This window comes from Condylura cristata, unplaced genomic scaffold, assembly GCF_000260355.1.
Source record: "Condylura cristata isolate star-nosed mole 26May11 unplaced genomic scaffold, ConCri1.0 scaffold00001, whole genome shotgun sequence".
Taxonomy (NCBI): Eukaryota; Metazoa; Chordata; class Mammalia; order Eulipotyphla; family Talpidae; genus Condylura; species Condylura cristata.
Window position 1 is genome coordinate 64,759,632 of NW_004567102.1, and position 16,760 is coordinate 64,776,391.

Here is a 16,760-nt window from a genome sequence, read left to right on the forward strand (position 1 = left end):
AGGGAAAGCACTCTCATTGCATTTTAATTTTTAAAACAAACACAGAAAATATAAAATGAACATAAACAATGGGCAAACAACTCTAGCATTTTTGTGAAATGATATAAGAAGATCAGTGGAAGATAAAATTAATATAAAAAACTATTTGAATAGTAGTTTAAAAACGGATACAACAGAATTTCAATAATAAACTATGTGAAATAAGGACACCTAATGTCCTTCTGCTTATTTAGAATTTAAAGTGTACCCAACATCTTGTACACTGAAGCACCTGAATTATAAGTAGCTACTGAAAAAGAGGAGACACCAACTGTTTCTTTGATCACACTCAAGGGGAGAAAAGTATAAAGTTTAGATGAGTGACATCTGACATCCCTGACTAACACCATGTGCTCTCCAACTGAGCTGTGGGAAAATAAGGTTTATCCAAGTGTTCACAGACTCTCACTAGAGTTCATAGGTGTGTAAGTTGTACTCTTTGAGATAACTCCCAATTTCCGATCAAGTTGACCAGATTTCACAATAGAAGAAAAAAAAAAAAGGTTATCAACTAATCATTAAGAAAAAAGAATTAGCCTCAGCCACTTCAGCACAAGTTTGATCCTTGGCCAAGGAGGTGACCCACATGGCACAACAGATCTCCTGTCTCACCCACTGCTCCCCAAAGCAGTGGACTTTGTCAATCTACCTATTCAGATCTCCACTCTGTCTCTGGTGAAGCTTCTCACTGCCCTTGCACCTCTTGCCTATACCCCAGTTCTTTATGCATAAATAAATAAATCTTTAAAAAAATAATAATAACAATAATAAGTACCAAATGCATAATGAACAACTAAGAGTAGAACCAAATGTGAGTTGAAGCAATTAGAAAACTTCATGGAAGTTTATTGTGGGTTGGTTAGTTAGAATTATTAAGTGGAGTTTTAATTCAGAACTATGGAAAATAAAGGTGAGAACAAATGAGGTAGAAGGTAAGAGGATCTATAACATAATTCCAACTATAAATTTCATGCGTTTAGCTTCAAGTTTGAAAACACCATTTTTATCTGTAATTCACATTTTTTACACTTCAATTTTATAGAACCATTGAACAAAAAAGTCTGTTCTTCATCTCATCTTTGTATAAATTTTGTCAATAAAGATTGGCTTTTATAAATTGAAGATGTTATCATTACTCAAAATGATCTGAAAGCAATGCTGAAGTCATGCCCAAGTAAATTCTGTTTCAGCATACTTTCTTTTGCTTCCTCTGGCTGTGGAAAGACAGAGATCGATACTCTTCTCATCTTGAGAATTTTTCAGTGAAATTTTCATTTGCAACAAACAGCAACTAAAAAAAAAAAGCCTTAAGCATGCCTTGTCACTTCCAGTTTAGCAGAAAATGCACTAATAAACTGTTACCTTTGGGTCATCTTTGACAACAGGCAATATTATGCCACTTCTTATTAAAGACTATTCATATCACTGCCCCCAAAATTTCCTTTAAAATAACCATCTTTTGGATCTATGTAACAGCATGTCAGCTTTGAAAGTGCTATTGAAAGACAGGACCTGTCACCATAGCTAATTCTCAGCACTGTTTTAACAACAGGACAGCTAACCCCAAAGGGGATATTTTTTGGCTTACAATATTTATTTAGTAGTTATGTGAACAACAAGAAATTTCTTGCTGTATTTTAGTGTTCAAACAAACAGTAGGCAAAATATCACCTGTAAGTATTAGATATATAATTAAAATATACTGAAAAGAAAAATATAACTGCCAAAGTTCTCGAAATACTTTTACGAAATGTTGGCACACTCTGAACAGCACATTCAGTGTGCCATTATATTTTAACCCAACAGCTGCAATACCTAAAACAAACAAACAAAAAAATTTAAATGATAGAATTTCCCTTAACAAACAGAAAAGAGCAAAATTCCAACAGTTTTTTTTAAAGTTTAAAGATTCTCCATGTATAAATTTTATTGAAATACTTGTTCATTACACTATTAACACTGCTAGGATAAGCATAATACTGCTGTATCTAGGTAAAGAAAATGGAACTTTTAATAAAGTGGTAAAATCTACTGTTTGATTAAAATAAACAAACATCTGGTAATGACCAAAAAATGAAACCTCTTAACACATATGTGCATTAAATGGCTACGAAAAGGGAGCTATAAATAGAGAACTTATGAATAAAAAACATCAACATTTTACAAAATGTTCAATGCATTACAGTGCCAGAGCCTCCAAAAAAGTATATAACTACTGGGTGTTTAAGAGCAATCTAGATGCACTATTAAAAGCCACCATAACTGCCAGTGGCTACATAATGTGAATATGAATATAGTGGCATGAAAAACAGTGAGAATGATAATTCAGAAGCATACCCAACTCCTGTATCTACAGCATATTCACAACTCTGAGATAACCCAAGGGAGACGTTGGAACAGGACTCAACAAAGTTGGATGCCTAAGCACAGTAAAATAAACTGTCAGTCTGCCTGAGTCAAGTTGTCATATTTCCTCATTATTCAATTCACTGGGGCTATGATTTCATGAAGTTAAGCAGGTTCAAGGAACCAACTAGACATAATTCCAGTAAGTTCATTTACAATGGATTCATATCAAAATTAAAAAGATAAATCTTCTTTTTTATTTTCTTAACTATGAACTCTTCCTGACTAAAGCTTTTTTAAAACTGGCTAATAACATTATTTAGTGTTAATGTATGAAAAAGCTGTAATGGAAAATGGAATGAGCCCGTCTTCAGGAGGCAACAAACATGGGGTTAAATTCAGGCTCTGTCAATTAATTATTAGATCTCTGTTGCTCAGGGCAATTACCAAATAACCTAGGGAATTTCAATTCCCTTCCTAATATAAAAAGATTAAAGGTTATAGTAACTCTTAAAATGAAATGTTAACTTGGATACAAATGTATCTCATGTTCTCCTTCCAGCTTCCTAGGGAGGCCCATGATCTGAGTTCCTCTCCACAAGCCTGGGTTTCTTCATCATACTCCTCTCTGAACTTCCACAGCCCTCATCTGGTCTCACAAAAAATGTCCCAATATCTCTGACATATCTCAGTCCTTTTAGGGGGTTTTTGTCAGCAATACCCAAACTTCTCCTCGAGGGACAATGCCTGGCTGACATTTTGCGTTCACTGTTGTTATTATTGATTGTTGTTTGGTAGAGTTGCTTTTCTTCTAAATTTTCACCTGGCAGACATCCTTATTTTAAAGGTTTCAACTCATCTGATATTTTATCAATGAGAACTTACCTTCTAGATAGCATAAATAAAGTACCAGTCCCCTACCTTGTCTTTATTTTTCTTTGTAATGTATACCACAATTTCATAACCCATTTTCAGTATCTTTCTATATACTGTGCCTGCTATCCCTCATCATTAAGTTCCAAATAGGCAGGGATCTTTTACTTCATTTACAACTGTTTCTCTACAATCTGAACCAGACTGGAATATATAGGAGTCAGTGCATTTTGAATATACATGATATAAATTGTCACACTTGTACTTATTTTCTAGTATTCACCTTACACACACACACACACGTGTGTGTGTAATCAAACTTCTTTAAATCCCATCTATAAACAGAATATAAAAGAAGACCTTTCAGTAAGTAACTTTCTAATAATCTGCAGAGGGTCAGAATTAATGAACATAAATCACTAGTTTTTTGATACTGGAAAAAATTAATAGGCCTTCATGGGGACTGGAACATTGATCTTAAGCTCCACTGCAAAAGTGCTGTGTAGAATAAATAATAGTATCTGCAGAATTATTTTAAACAAACAAAAAAGCAAATCTAAAGACAAAAATGCAAACTAGAAGTGAGCAATATGAATAAAGTATTTTTATATTTACCCCAATTAGAGCTTTTTAAATAGGTTAATTTAAGTATAAAACCCTCCTGGAAATTTATTTGGCAAAGTATACAACATTTTTCTTAATTTTACCTTAAGACATTATCAGAATGCCTTTTTTTTTATAATGAGTTGAGATAAAGAGCAGTAGATTTAAAACCGATCCAAATATTCACAAAGTTGCTTTTATGCTAAGGAAGTGACACTATTTCATGAAATGAAAGTTCCTTTCCTTACCTCTTACAATAAGTTGAGCAAAATTTGATACACCGGAACCTCTCTCTGACTGAGTTACACAGCGATACAAATCCTGGTCAGTTTTTGTCACTTCTTGCAATCTGAAGGAAGCTGCAAATCTCCTGTGATTGATGTTCTTAGTCTGTGCTACTGGTATATCTTCTCCATTTCGTCTCTGCGAACAGAAACCAATCTTTAAAAAGCAGTTTCTTAACATTTCCATAAATCTAAAATAAAGCATCTGAGTAACCAATATCTATAATAAATTATTTTCATTGACAAATTAGCAGAAAAATGTCTATGTAATACCATAAATTCCATCAGTGTCATTTAATCAGGAAAAGTAAATAAGTAAATATTGATATCCTTTAAGGGATGCAGTGCTGACTATACTTGTAATCACAATTTCTTATAGAATTGCTATTAGTCCAGAGTATCTGAATTAACAGGAGAGTTAATGATTCCATGGCAAGTGACTCACTGTACCATTCTCCCAGAGTACATCTACTTACAAGTTTCCTATAGTCCTGAATTATGTATTGCAAGAGGTTTCTTACCTCTAGGAGACAGAGACCAGACCCATCTCAATAATCTAAATGTGTAACAAGTGACTGTCAAAAGATGGCAAGAAAACAATCAAGTTCCACAATATTTACAAACCTCTTTGGTATTGTGGCAACCAACTTATTCCATTTACAATAAATAACAGCAAAACTTAAATGTTAAAAACATATCTGTCAACTTTTAAAATAAAATATTGGAAAACATATTTGTGATTCAGATGTCTCATAAAACGAGTAAATGTAAACTGTAAAGGAAATGGTTGAAAATTCAACTACAATAACTTCTATAACATTTGTATTTTGAAAGACATCATAAATAAAGTGAAATGTACAATCCGTATCTTATGTGGCAAGATATTTGTAATGGAAATAACCATCAAAAGATAAATAGCCAGTTTATAGAAAGACCTTTTATAGTTCAAAAAGAAAAAATACAAATAACCCTATCAAAAAAATAAATAGGTTATGAAAAGGGGAAATGTATATGCTAATAGCCAGGAAAAGAGATTGTCAACTAAATGTTCAAACCTCTGTATGTCAAAGATAGCACAAAGGGCATAGAAAAGCCACAGCTACCAGATAGAGTGGGCCATGACCCTCAACTTTGTTCCTTGTTGATGAAATGCTGTGTACTCCTGTTATTCTCCCATACTACTTGAATTATAATTTCATATTAATAGCATATAAAAATTATAATTAATATTAATTGTATTGTAAATATAAAGGGAAATGTTCACACTAATAGTGTATGAAACCATATCTCTAAAATTAATATTGATTTTATTTTAAATTTTAAAGGGACATGTTACCAGTGATTTGAGACCACAACTTGTAAAGTTAAAGATGCATAAGCCACGTGTCCAAAAATTCCACAACTAAGTTTCAAATTACTCTTTCTAATGTACTCAAGGAGGTGCATATAAGTATGTTGAAAGGAGAATTCTTTGTAATACTGAAATGTGAGAAACAGCTCAGTATCCCTGGGCATTAGATAAATGAACTGAAATTTATTAATTTGATAAATTATAATGTGACATTTACACTAAACAAACTAAGGTCAGTACTGTGTTGGTAAATGTTGAACAGTTAGCTCTTCAACCAAAAACATAAGCTGCTGAGTTGTACTATATTTCTATTTCTGTAGTGTAAATACTCCCACTACAGTCACTTTCAAATTACCAATGTAATAGCATTTGGCTCTTAAAATTCCTGAAAAACTGATAATTGGTGACTACAAGTTAGACCTCCCTGACTCCAACTCTCTTATGTGGCAAAGTTCGCATGATTTCTGCCTTTCTGTTCATTTGCCCAGGGCTCTTTATCTGACTTTGAGATTTTATTTTTTTTTATTGCAAATGTGCCCAATTCTGAGAAACCCTAAGATATTAATCAGAAAATTATGATGCAGAATTATACCAAAGACTTGCATTTTTCTCTTCCTCCCCTTCCTCTCCCAAGGTCCCTGCATGCTTTCTTATGAACTTTTGCCTAATAAAGGCTGATGGGACTCAACACTAAGTAATCCCAGACAGGTCCCTGGAATCTCTAGTACTATCACTACTTTATTGAACCAAGTTTTATCAAGTAGTATGCATGCAGTGTTCACTGGGCAAATTCAGAGCATAGCATAAGGAAGTTTGCTAGTAATACTGGTAAACTCTCAATTTCTACAATAAGTTATTAACCCCGCCCCTAAAGGACTGCAGACCATTAATATCAGTATCACATATCAAAATGTTACAAATCTAAAATCTATAGATCATTTGAGACCTACAGGATCAAATTCTGCATTTTAATATAATGCCAGATTGCTCATCATGATATATCTTGAGACACGCTGCTCAAAAGTAATTATAGGCTCCTTCTCCCATTAACAGTAGTAGGTCTAAAAATGGCTGTATGCTCTGAAGCCAGCCAAAGAGATCTGACAGGAAGAGGCAAGTCATTTCCAAAGAGGTATTCTTGCTCAAGTGTCTGAAATGTTGTCAACAACTGTGTAGCCCTCTTATTTCTGGGCTTGCTAATTGTGTGAAATCATAAAGTTAAATTTGTACATTTATAATAATGTAGTTTATTTCACCTTATTGTTTCCAAGATTTAGGAATGAATTTAATCAAATAAAATTTTAGATAAAGTAATGTGGCATTTAAAAGAGAGCATTTCATTCTAATGATTCATTTTTCACTACTTTTCCTGGGTGCATAATGATTAATTATTCCTCCATCCTCTTGGAGTAGGACAGGCTGTAAGGAGACGGTTTTCCTGTGTTGGTATTAGCTTCCCATTAAACAGCATTAAGAAATCTGCATACGGATGGCCAATGCTTTTACCTTTTTTCCAATATTAATCTCATTGCAAAAAGGAGTAACACATTAAAGTTATTTGAGAACTTTATAACCTACAGAATGATTCAATAACCATGGTCATAGATACACTATTTAAGAATGTGAAGAATATTATTTCCATGAGTTAGTCCTAAGATATCTACATGAAAATTAGTTTCAATCAGGCAGCTAGAACTAGGCAGCTAGACATATTTCATTTACTAATAATGAAAGATGAAAAAATAGTCACCATTTAAAACTAAAGCTAAACAAGATCTAAGTAAGTGAACTTGCAGTATGCCCCAGCTCCCTGCATTAACTTTTAAAATGTTAAGTTTTACCTGCTATTAAACGGAAATGTGGAGAACATAAGAGAAAATATTCATGAGGAAGCTCTTATTGCAAATCCTTATAATAGCAATATTATGAAGACAAAAATCAAAATAAGTATCTAAGCAAATAATACATGTGATAACTGTGATGGTCAATGAAATGTCAGCTTGGCCAGTATACAGTCTGTAGTTGTTCAATTGTACACTAAACTAGGTGTTGCTGCAAAAGTACTTAAAAGATGGAGTTAATCCTTAACCTGTTGACATTAAGATAGATTATCCTAGATAATTGGATAGTCTTGATTCAATCAGCTGAACAGTCTTAAGACCTTGGCGGTGGTTTCAAAGTAAGGAAAACTCCAATTGTAAAGAGCAATTTCAACTTTGACTATTCAATCTGCCCTACCAATGTCAAACTTGCCTAACAAGTCCCCAAAATAGCATCAGTCATTCCTTGCAATAATCCTCTTGAGGAAAAAGAAAAAACTGTTTGTGTGTGATAGAGGGAGAGAGAGAGACAGAGATAGAGAAAGAGTGCGAGAGAGGGCCAGAGAGAGACAGAGTATGTGTTTCCCCTACTGGTCCTGCTGTTTGTGTTAGAAGTAGTTCTGAAGGAATTGCTTAACATGGAGCTACGACCCAGCAATCCCACTCCTGCGTATCTACCCAAAAGACACAAAAACACTAATTCAGAAAATATACCTGCACCCCCATGTTTATTGCTGCTTTATTTACAATTGGAAAAACATGGAAGCAGCCCAAATGCTCCGTGTGGAGTGTCTCACAATGCCAGACAGCAGGAAAACTCATCAAGATTACTGAAGTCATATCTAAGGATCCTGGAGCCAACTTCAAGAGATCTTCCACTAGCTAAAGATGGGATAATTTCAATTTAATGATAATTAATACTGTTATAAATTTACATAAAATCTAAATGTATGCTAAATTTGTATAAATCTATGAGTTCACAATAATAGTAAATAAAAGAAAGATGAATCAGAAACCTTTAGAAGATAATAGGGAATCAAATAATTATATTGAATACTAGCAAATTAAAAATTTAAGCATTTATCCTCTTTATCTATAATGAGCTATGTCACTGAACAATCATAGATGAGAAGTGTCTATTCATTAACTAAACAAGTACAAAAAAAATAATGGAATTAGAAAGTTGTCATTTACAACCTACAAGAATGAATACAGCATCATGCATCCATGGCTATCAGTATCACTGGAAGAAAAGTGACACATTTGGGGCCTCCTTTAATCATACCAAGCACCACCTCTATCATTGCCAAAGCACTGAACTTGTCTTGAGAACTGGCTGTAAATCTGCAGGAAATTCAGATGGACATATTGATGGGAAAAGGACATTTCTATGCAAGTAGCAAAACACAGGCTGTCTGAACAAGTCAAATGCCTTGCATTCAATAGAGAAGTCTGAGGAATAAAAGAGAGGACAAACCCAAAGATTAAGAAAGACTTTAGGGCCCTTCCTGGTGGCCCAATGGGTGAAAGCACAGTACTACAAAGCACATTGCAGCTACTACAGCATGAGTTCAATCCCCAGCCTAGCAGCATGAGGTGACGCATATGGTACAGCAGACCTCTCCTATCTTGCCCGCTGCTCCCCTCGGCAGTGTATTTCAGTACATCTGCCTGTTCTGCTCTCCAACCTGTCTATACTGAATCGTCTCACCACCCCTGCAACTCTGACCTGTACTCTTCTCTGTATGACTAAATAAATATATTTTTAAAAAAAGAAAAAAAAGACTTTAATATACATATATTTATAAAGAGATAAAACTATAATATCTAGGAACATAGAAATGAGTGTAGATAACAAAAAGGCTATCATTTATGTAAAAGTGAACTGTAGAGAAAGGGAAGTGATCCAATTGTGATTGGCATGGAGCAGAAGGATAGAACCTCTGTGTTGTGAGTATTCTATAAAAATTCATTGACTCATAGTTCTGAAATTTGTGTGACCCTCTATGTCTATGTTTTATTCTATAATAAAGTGACTTTATAAGTGTAAGTTTTTTATATCCGACAGTTTTTCCATAAAAAGGAAACAGCCTAATACCAAAACCCCCATGGTATAGGGTAAACACAGGAGCTCAATGGAAAGATGGGAGGTATTTGACATGTGCCATCTGGAAAACATACTGAAAGGACAGCTCTATAGAGAGTAGAAGAATGTACTATTCTGGGGAAGAAAAAGCAATGAATTGAAATTTATAGATATGGATAGGAAGAAATCCTTCAGCTTTTCATGATTACCAGGCTTTTACAGCCATGCTCAGGGGACAGATAAGGAAGATGAAGACCATTCCACACATTATTCATTTATAATCAATTATATAATCTGCAGACAACAAATTCAGAGTTCATAAATTATTGAAAATGAAAAAGAACGTACTGTATCTTTAAGGCATGAACTCTTTCTGGTAGAAAGCCACATAAGTCAACCAAAATAACCTCAGGAATACTGAACAATCCTCAAAAGTAAATATGATTACATTATCTGAAATGCATTATTCCATATATATATATTCACACCCAAAATGTTGAAGGTAGAAGATAAATATTACTATTCTGATATGTGGTCACTGATTTCACTCAAGACCTGTGAGCAGAATTTTTTATAGATGCCATGAGGGAAGAATGCCATGAACTGGAACAATCCAATGTCCTGAGGAAAAGCAGGGCTGACAGGAGTGATACCTATTAGCTACAAAATAGAACCTGGTTTCTTAAGGGAAGCAGGATTCATTGTAAATCAGCATATATACAGAAAAAAAAAATCAGTGCTGCTTAAACTGTGTTTACACAGTAAAATTAAACAGCAATCTAATGTTCATTTATCAGTTTAAGTCAAGAACAGTTTACAAGAAGTCAGAAAAGCACAGCAGACATGATTAACACTCCTCTCTGACCTGGAGCCCATTCTGAAAGTCACAAAGGATAAAAGGAAGACAAGACTGAAAGCACCTTAGATCAATTGTCCTGGGAAATACAAGGATCACAGACAGGTTAAAATTGAGCCACAAACTTCCAACTGTGTTGATAAACTATACTTAGACTTTCAGGAACCCAAAGGAATGAAAATCTCTTTGCATCTTCCACTCCTACTTAGAGTAATTTATATGCAATTATGGAGATAGAAAGGGGGAAAGTAAACAAACGAGTCTAATGGATAAATTAGGGCTAAGGAGAAAATAAGAAACACTCATTCACTGAATTAAAAAATTAACTTTGAGGAAATCTGCCTTTATTATTTCACTCTCACATCTTTCCAAATTCTGTTAACTGAGACCAGCCAGTTCTATAATTCGATATACTTGCACTTTTCCTACCCTGCTCCCAAACTTCCAATTGCACCAGCAAAGGCCGATCCTGGGACCCACTAGCTGATGCCTCTACTGCTAACAGTAACATCTTGCTTGCATTTGTCCATCATGACTTAGTCTTAAGTCATGTTGTTGGTTGGCCAACAACTATTTTACCCATATTTCTCATTGTGAACTTTCCACTTCAAAAATATCGTCACCCTTAGGTCATCTCACCACCACACATACACTAACCTGCTGTGATAAAAATATCTATTTAATCTTTGCTTATTCAATGAAATTTTCATTAATCATTTCACCTACTAATCCAGGCTAACTCATTCTCTCTAATCCTGAAACAGCATAGCTCCTAGATTCTATAATGTTTTTTCTTACTTATAGGAGCAACTCTCAGAACTGAAAATATCTTAAAGACATTCAGCTTCATGTGTAAATTTCTTCTACATCTCCAGCAAGTATTTATCCAGGTTATTCTTAGTCATTCCACTAATTGTAGTTTTACTACCTGCTGGAGCATTTCACTATAGGTTTTACAGGTGTAGAATTACAAAGACCTTCATTTTAATGAGCTTAAATCTCTCACCACAGCTTCAAGCTATTTGTCATTATCTCACCTTGGTATCTACACAGAACAAACTAAATCCTTCTTGTTTATTCATAGTATACTAAGATTGTAAGAATTATACCCAGTCTCCCATAACACATTTATAATGTTTCTTGAGCCAAACTGACATATTTTCTTCAGCTTTTTCACTATTCTGGTAACTATACTTCCATTATTTTAATGTGTTAGCAATTTAGGGGCAAGGATTTAAAAAAGGTCAGAATTCACACCACGTTCAGTCAGGACAATTTTCACTACATCTAATGCCTTTTTCCCCTTCCCTTTCATGGTACCCAACATGAACTGATCATCTATTGCATTTTATCAATTTGGCTTTGAAAAATTCCTCTCAAATTAGTTTTGAATGAATTACATATTGATTACCTGTTTCCAGGGAATCATAAATTAATTTCATCTAAGAATTTCCCCCTATTATTCTAAATGCAAAGTTACCAAATGCTTTTCATAAAAAGAAACGGTATTAGGGATAGAGAGATCGCTCATGGCAATAAAATATGTTATAAACACAGGACAGAATATTTGACCTTCTTATAAAGTAGGCATGGAGAAATACTACAGCATGGGAACTTTAGAAAGAACTTTGTGGACAATGATTAGATAGAATTTGAAATAGTACAGTGATATATTTCCATTCAAAGCTTTGTACTTTCCAGTTAATTCATTTTTAAAGAAGTAATCCATGCTTCAGATTTCTACTGATGAAATGTTCACAGGTAGTACAGGAACATGGTTCTGCCATTCACCTACATAGGTAAAACACTGCGACCAGAAGTTCCAGGTCAACCATTTTCATGGCCCTCAACTGACAACAGTTCGTATGGCAAGAGAGCAGCCTCTTTCTGGTTGTATTTTAGAACAATTTGCATCTCGTTTTACTAATTTTACTCTCCAATTATTACCCTCAATCCATTGTTTAAATTACCTACTGCTCCATAAAGGAATGACGTCTCCTTTGGCTTAGAACCAAAGGGCATCACAGAATATTAGCAGTGATGAGCCTCACCAAGGGCAAAGTGATGGCTGACTTTCCTGTTCTGGCAGCCCCAGTGAGGAGGCAAAGGGCCAGCACTTGCAGGGATTACTGACAGATTGGCCCAATTGCCACAGATTTGATGGCAATCTATATAGGATTACCAGCCACATATTAAAAGGCCTCATTTCAATCCACCAAAACAAATGGTGCCACCAAATCTACCAACACAACTGCCTACTTTCAATAACCCCACTGTTGAATTTCTATGCCCAATGCCATGATGAGTGCCTGCCAAGCTCTGTAATGATGGATGGAGTCATTAGCATTTTCGTTTCTACACAGAACCTGAAGCCAAACCATATGGTCTGACAGATGTTCCAGCAATGGGTTTGATTTGATTTGCCATGTAGGTGTCCACTTATACTGGACCTTCATAGAAAGTACACTAATTTATAAGTTAGACAGCCCAGTCCCCATACTTCAACTTTTCACATCCTGGAAACATGTAGCATGTTCTGATAACAGAACACACAGAACACACTTTTTACCTTATGCCAATGACTAAAAACTCCCCTTTAACCTAATCCGAGCACTTCAAATGAATAAGAACAGGCAAATATGTGGGTATTTTTATAGGCTATTGCCACTTATGTTCCTATGCAACTATATTCATTGTCAGTACTGTAACAGGGATTTTAAACACTTCTCACAATGGCACTTAATTTATGGTACCATTTTTTCCCATATAAAGCCAATAACAACATTTTTACATTTCCTCATCAAACAACAGAGGCAATAAAGGCCATGCTTCAAGTGATCAGAAACAGTATAAAGACCTCACTTAACATCTTATAACTGAAAGGGATTTTAGTTTTTGTCCAACATTTCCTTTTATAGATCCATTTTATAGAACATTTCAATGAATTCTCTAAGCTACATAATTAACTAGGTTAGTCAGTTTAAAGAATTGGAATTAAGGTTAGAATTAAGAAGTGGGCCTCCTGATCACTAGTAATTTGTTCAACACTAAATAAAATGACCTGACATCTATTTGTATGGTTTGGCTTATAATTCATTGTGGAACCTAGATTATTCCTGTCTTACGATGTCTCTACTACTTTCAATAACAGTTAAAGATGTTTTAAGTCTCTTTCTACTCTCTGATTCACCACACTTCTTATGGTTACAAGATAACAACTATGAAGAAAAGAAAACTTCTTAATTTAATTTGAAAAAACTCCTAAACTAAGTAAAGTGATTAAAGAAATCTAGTATTAATAATAAGAGAAAGGGTATTTTTATTAAGATGAATAGTTAAGTGCTGAGGAATAGCATCAATGCAAAACAGCAGATAGACACAGAAATTCAGCTTCACAAATGTAAATGGAAGAGGGAGAAAAAAAGCAGAAGTCTCACATTTTATTTTTCATCTTTATTTGAAAAATAGCAAAAGAAAATTTTTTTAAGGAACTAAAACAAAGTGAGCTAATCTACAAAGTAGGAAACAACAAAAAAAAAGAGTACTATTTGACTGCGACCCACTCAGACCAGCAAGGCCAGAAAGCCTTTGTTGCCAAAAGGCAGCTGGTGTCTGAGTACACAAAACCCTTTTTATATCAATGTTATATTAAGTCCTGGGATGTGAAACTGGTAGAGAATGACAGTCTCTTGTCCTCTGAGGTAAGGCTTTGTGGATCACAACTAAAGTCAAATGCCTACTCATGTTTAACCACCTAAATGAAAAATAACAGGAAAATAATTTTTTAAATGTCTAGACACAATTCAAAATTATTTATATTGGCAAAAAAAAAAAGAGAAAGAAAATGGATTCCCACTTGATGTTTAGCTAATTAAACAAGCTATACGTTATGCAATATATTATGCAGGAAGCACTATGTTGTATCTTGAGATCTATAGTGGAAGTTAGCATAATCCCAGAAAAAAAGATTAATTTCCTTAAGACTTAGCAAGACTGTAGCCTTTCAGATACAACTCAAATAACTTATGAAACTGATGAGTTAGTTTTATATGAACTGCATCTGTTATAACATTTAACAGGGTTGAGGGAATTAGAAGAAATACACTATTTATAGCATCTGGTACAATACAAGCAATAAAACGAATTTGAAAAACATTTATTATCATCACCCCATCCACCTGCAAATTAATGATTATAGTCAACACTAATTTTACTCTCTAAAGATATAATGCAATAATTCTTGATATCTATGTTCAAGAAACTAAAGTAATCTTAAAATGATTTTCTTTTTGGTCTCAGAAATTTAAAATTCTAAATAAATATCTTTCTTTGGTTTCATGCTTATAGTACAAAAAATAATAACTAAGGTGCTCAGAGACTATTATGTTTATATCTAGTTTCAAACATTTAATCCAACAACCAGCTTTAATAGATCCAGCCAGCCTCATGGATCTGGAGTTACTATTAGCATCTCCCACCCTACATCCCTGCCTCAGGGCTGACAAATATTTCCTGAAGACATGACCCCCTTCCTTAGTCTACTGATTATCTTCACAGTTATATAAAAGCTCTTTATAAGCACCATTTACATTTTCCAAAAATATGCTACATTGCAATTCATTGAGTACATATTGACTAAGGATTTACTATGTTCAAGGTACAGGGTCTTTACTTCAAGTCTGTGATATCACTTACATGCAAAAATTCTATTAAAAAAAAAGACCTTCTAAATAAAAATATGACAATTCCTACTTAAGTCCTATGTTCTTATTAAGTGGATAATTCATAACATTAGAAGAGGAAAATGTTCAGCTTTTTCCTTGTTTTAATGAATCCAGAAAAACTGTTTTTATAGTTTGTATAACTGTAGAATTATTAGATTTCATTTAGAAACTATCTCAAGTATTTTAACTATATGTACTATTTTATTTTTATTGATTTTCCAGAGGCAGAAATATTTAAATTAATCTGTAGACAGTTAAATAAAAAGACATGTCAGAAGGAAAGAAAGAAATTGAGAGACAGAGATTGAGACTACAAACAGTACTTTATTTTTTTAAATCCGGGTAATTGTGTGAACTTGGCCTCACCTGCAGCCATAACTTGTTATGCACAGCATCTCTCCCTGTAGCAATACACTGAAATGTAGCATTCTGCCCTGCGTTGACCTCTACGTCTCCCAGGCGGAGAAAATGAGGAGATTTATCTGTGAAGGTAGAAAAAAAGCTATTTTTTCCGCGTGAAAAAAACATGCCAGGTTACTTTTTCCCCAATAGAATAATGTTGTGAACGCTTTAACTTTTACCTAAGACTAACACCAAATAGAACAAAAGTTGGGTTTTGATGAAAGGTAGCATTCCCATTCACTCTAGTAGTTCTCTTTATCTCATACCTTTATTAGTCACTGTCCCATAACCACAGTATAAAATACCCAAGTATAAACGTCATTGAGCTATTAAGCAACACTCTAAATAGTTAGATAATCATTTTTGCTTTTTTATCTTAACAGTCTTCAAAGAACAGGGAATATTTCTTTCAAATAGAATATCACATCAATTGTTGTTAAAGCTCCTTCCTATGCCTTTATAATTTATTCCTATTCTTTATAAAGAAGTTACTCCAAGGTAATGTTGATGCCAATAAAAAGTGTGATTGCAGTCAAAATATGCATGAGATATTTGACTATCAAACAAGTTTACAATTACCTTAAAAATCTGAAGTTTTATTCATGTTTTCAACTGAAAGGAAATGCAAACAGGACAAACTAAGCTTCAGTGAATCACAGAAAGCTCATGGAGAACCATTATCACAATGAGACTGCTGTTGTGCTCAAGTCATTTTTAAATTCTGTTTACTCATGGCAGGTTTCCTTAATAGATCTCATTTACAAAGAGAACACACACAGTAAATGGAAAAACTGCTCACTTATACTAATGGGCTACAAAAAATTAGTAAACCAACTTGAATTTTGAGTGAGGTAATCTTCTTGTTCTCTTAGAGTATACCACATGGAATAAGTCAATTGACCCTTGCCTACTGCCTTCTTGGTAATTTCAGAAAAAGGAGTGATCAAACTAGACCAAGAATAAATCAGTGGTTATCAAACAGTGAACTCTAGACCATCGCCAGCAACAACTACAGCAGCATGGAAAATCTTAGAAATACAAACACTCAGTCCTTGCTCCACACATGTAGAATCAGAATTAGGGAAAGGGCCAAAGCAAACTGTGATATGTCATATTCAGCAGGTGATTCTGATGCACACTAGGATTTAACAACCTGCGAGCAGGATCAAAAGCATTGACCACAGGCAGTGTGGCCGCCGTACATGCTGCTATAATATCAGAGAATGTCTAAGAGGATGATCAACAGACAGATCATCCAGAATTAATGGACCCTATATAAAGTTACCATTGGGAGATATAAGTGAAATCTGAACAGGCAGTTATTTTATGGTCTGGTTTTATTCAATGTATACATCAATTTTCTTTAAAGGAGTTGG

General features: G+C 34.2%; 1 protein-coding gene across 9 annotated transcripts in view; it reads right to left on the reverse strand.

Moving 5' to 3' along the window:
* The window catches only part of PTPRK (protein tyrosine phosphatase, receptor type, K), a 494,475-nt gene that overhangs the window by 211,777 nt on the left and 265,938 nt on the right, over nt 1-16,760 (reverse strand). For all 9 annotated transcript variants that reach the window (XM_004673838.2, XM_012722555.1, XM_012722542.1 and 6 more), the window contains exons 5-6: nt 15,349-15,464; nt 4,110-4,284 (exon numbers count right to left, since the gene is read on the reverse strand). In XM_004673838.2, coding sequence (XP_004673895.1) covers nt 4,110-4,284; nt 15,349-15,464 — 291 coding nt within the window. The remainder of the gene's footprint in view (nt 1-4,109; nt 4,285-15,348; nt 15,465-16,760) is intronic.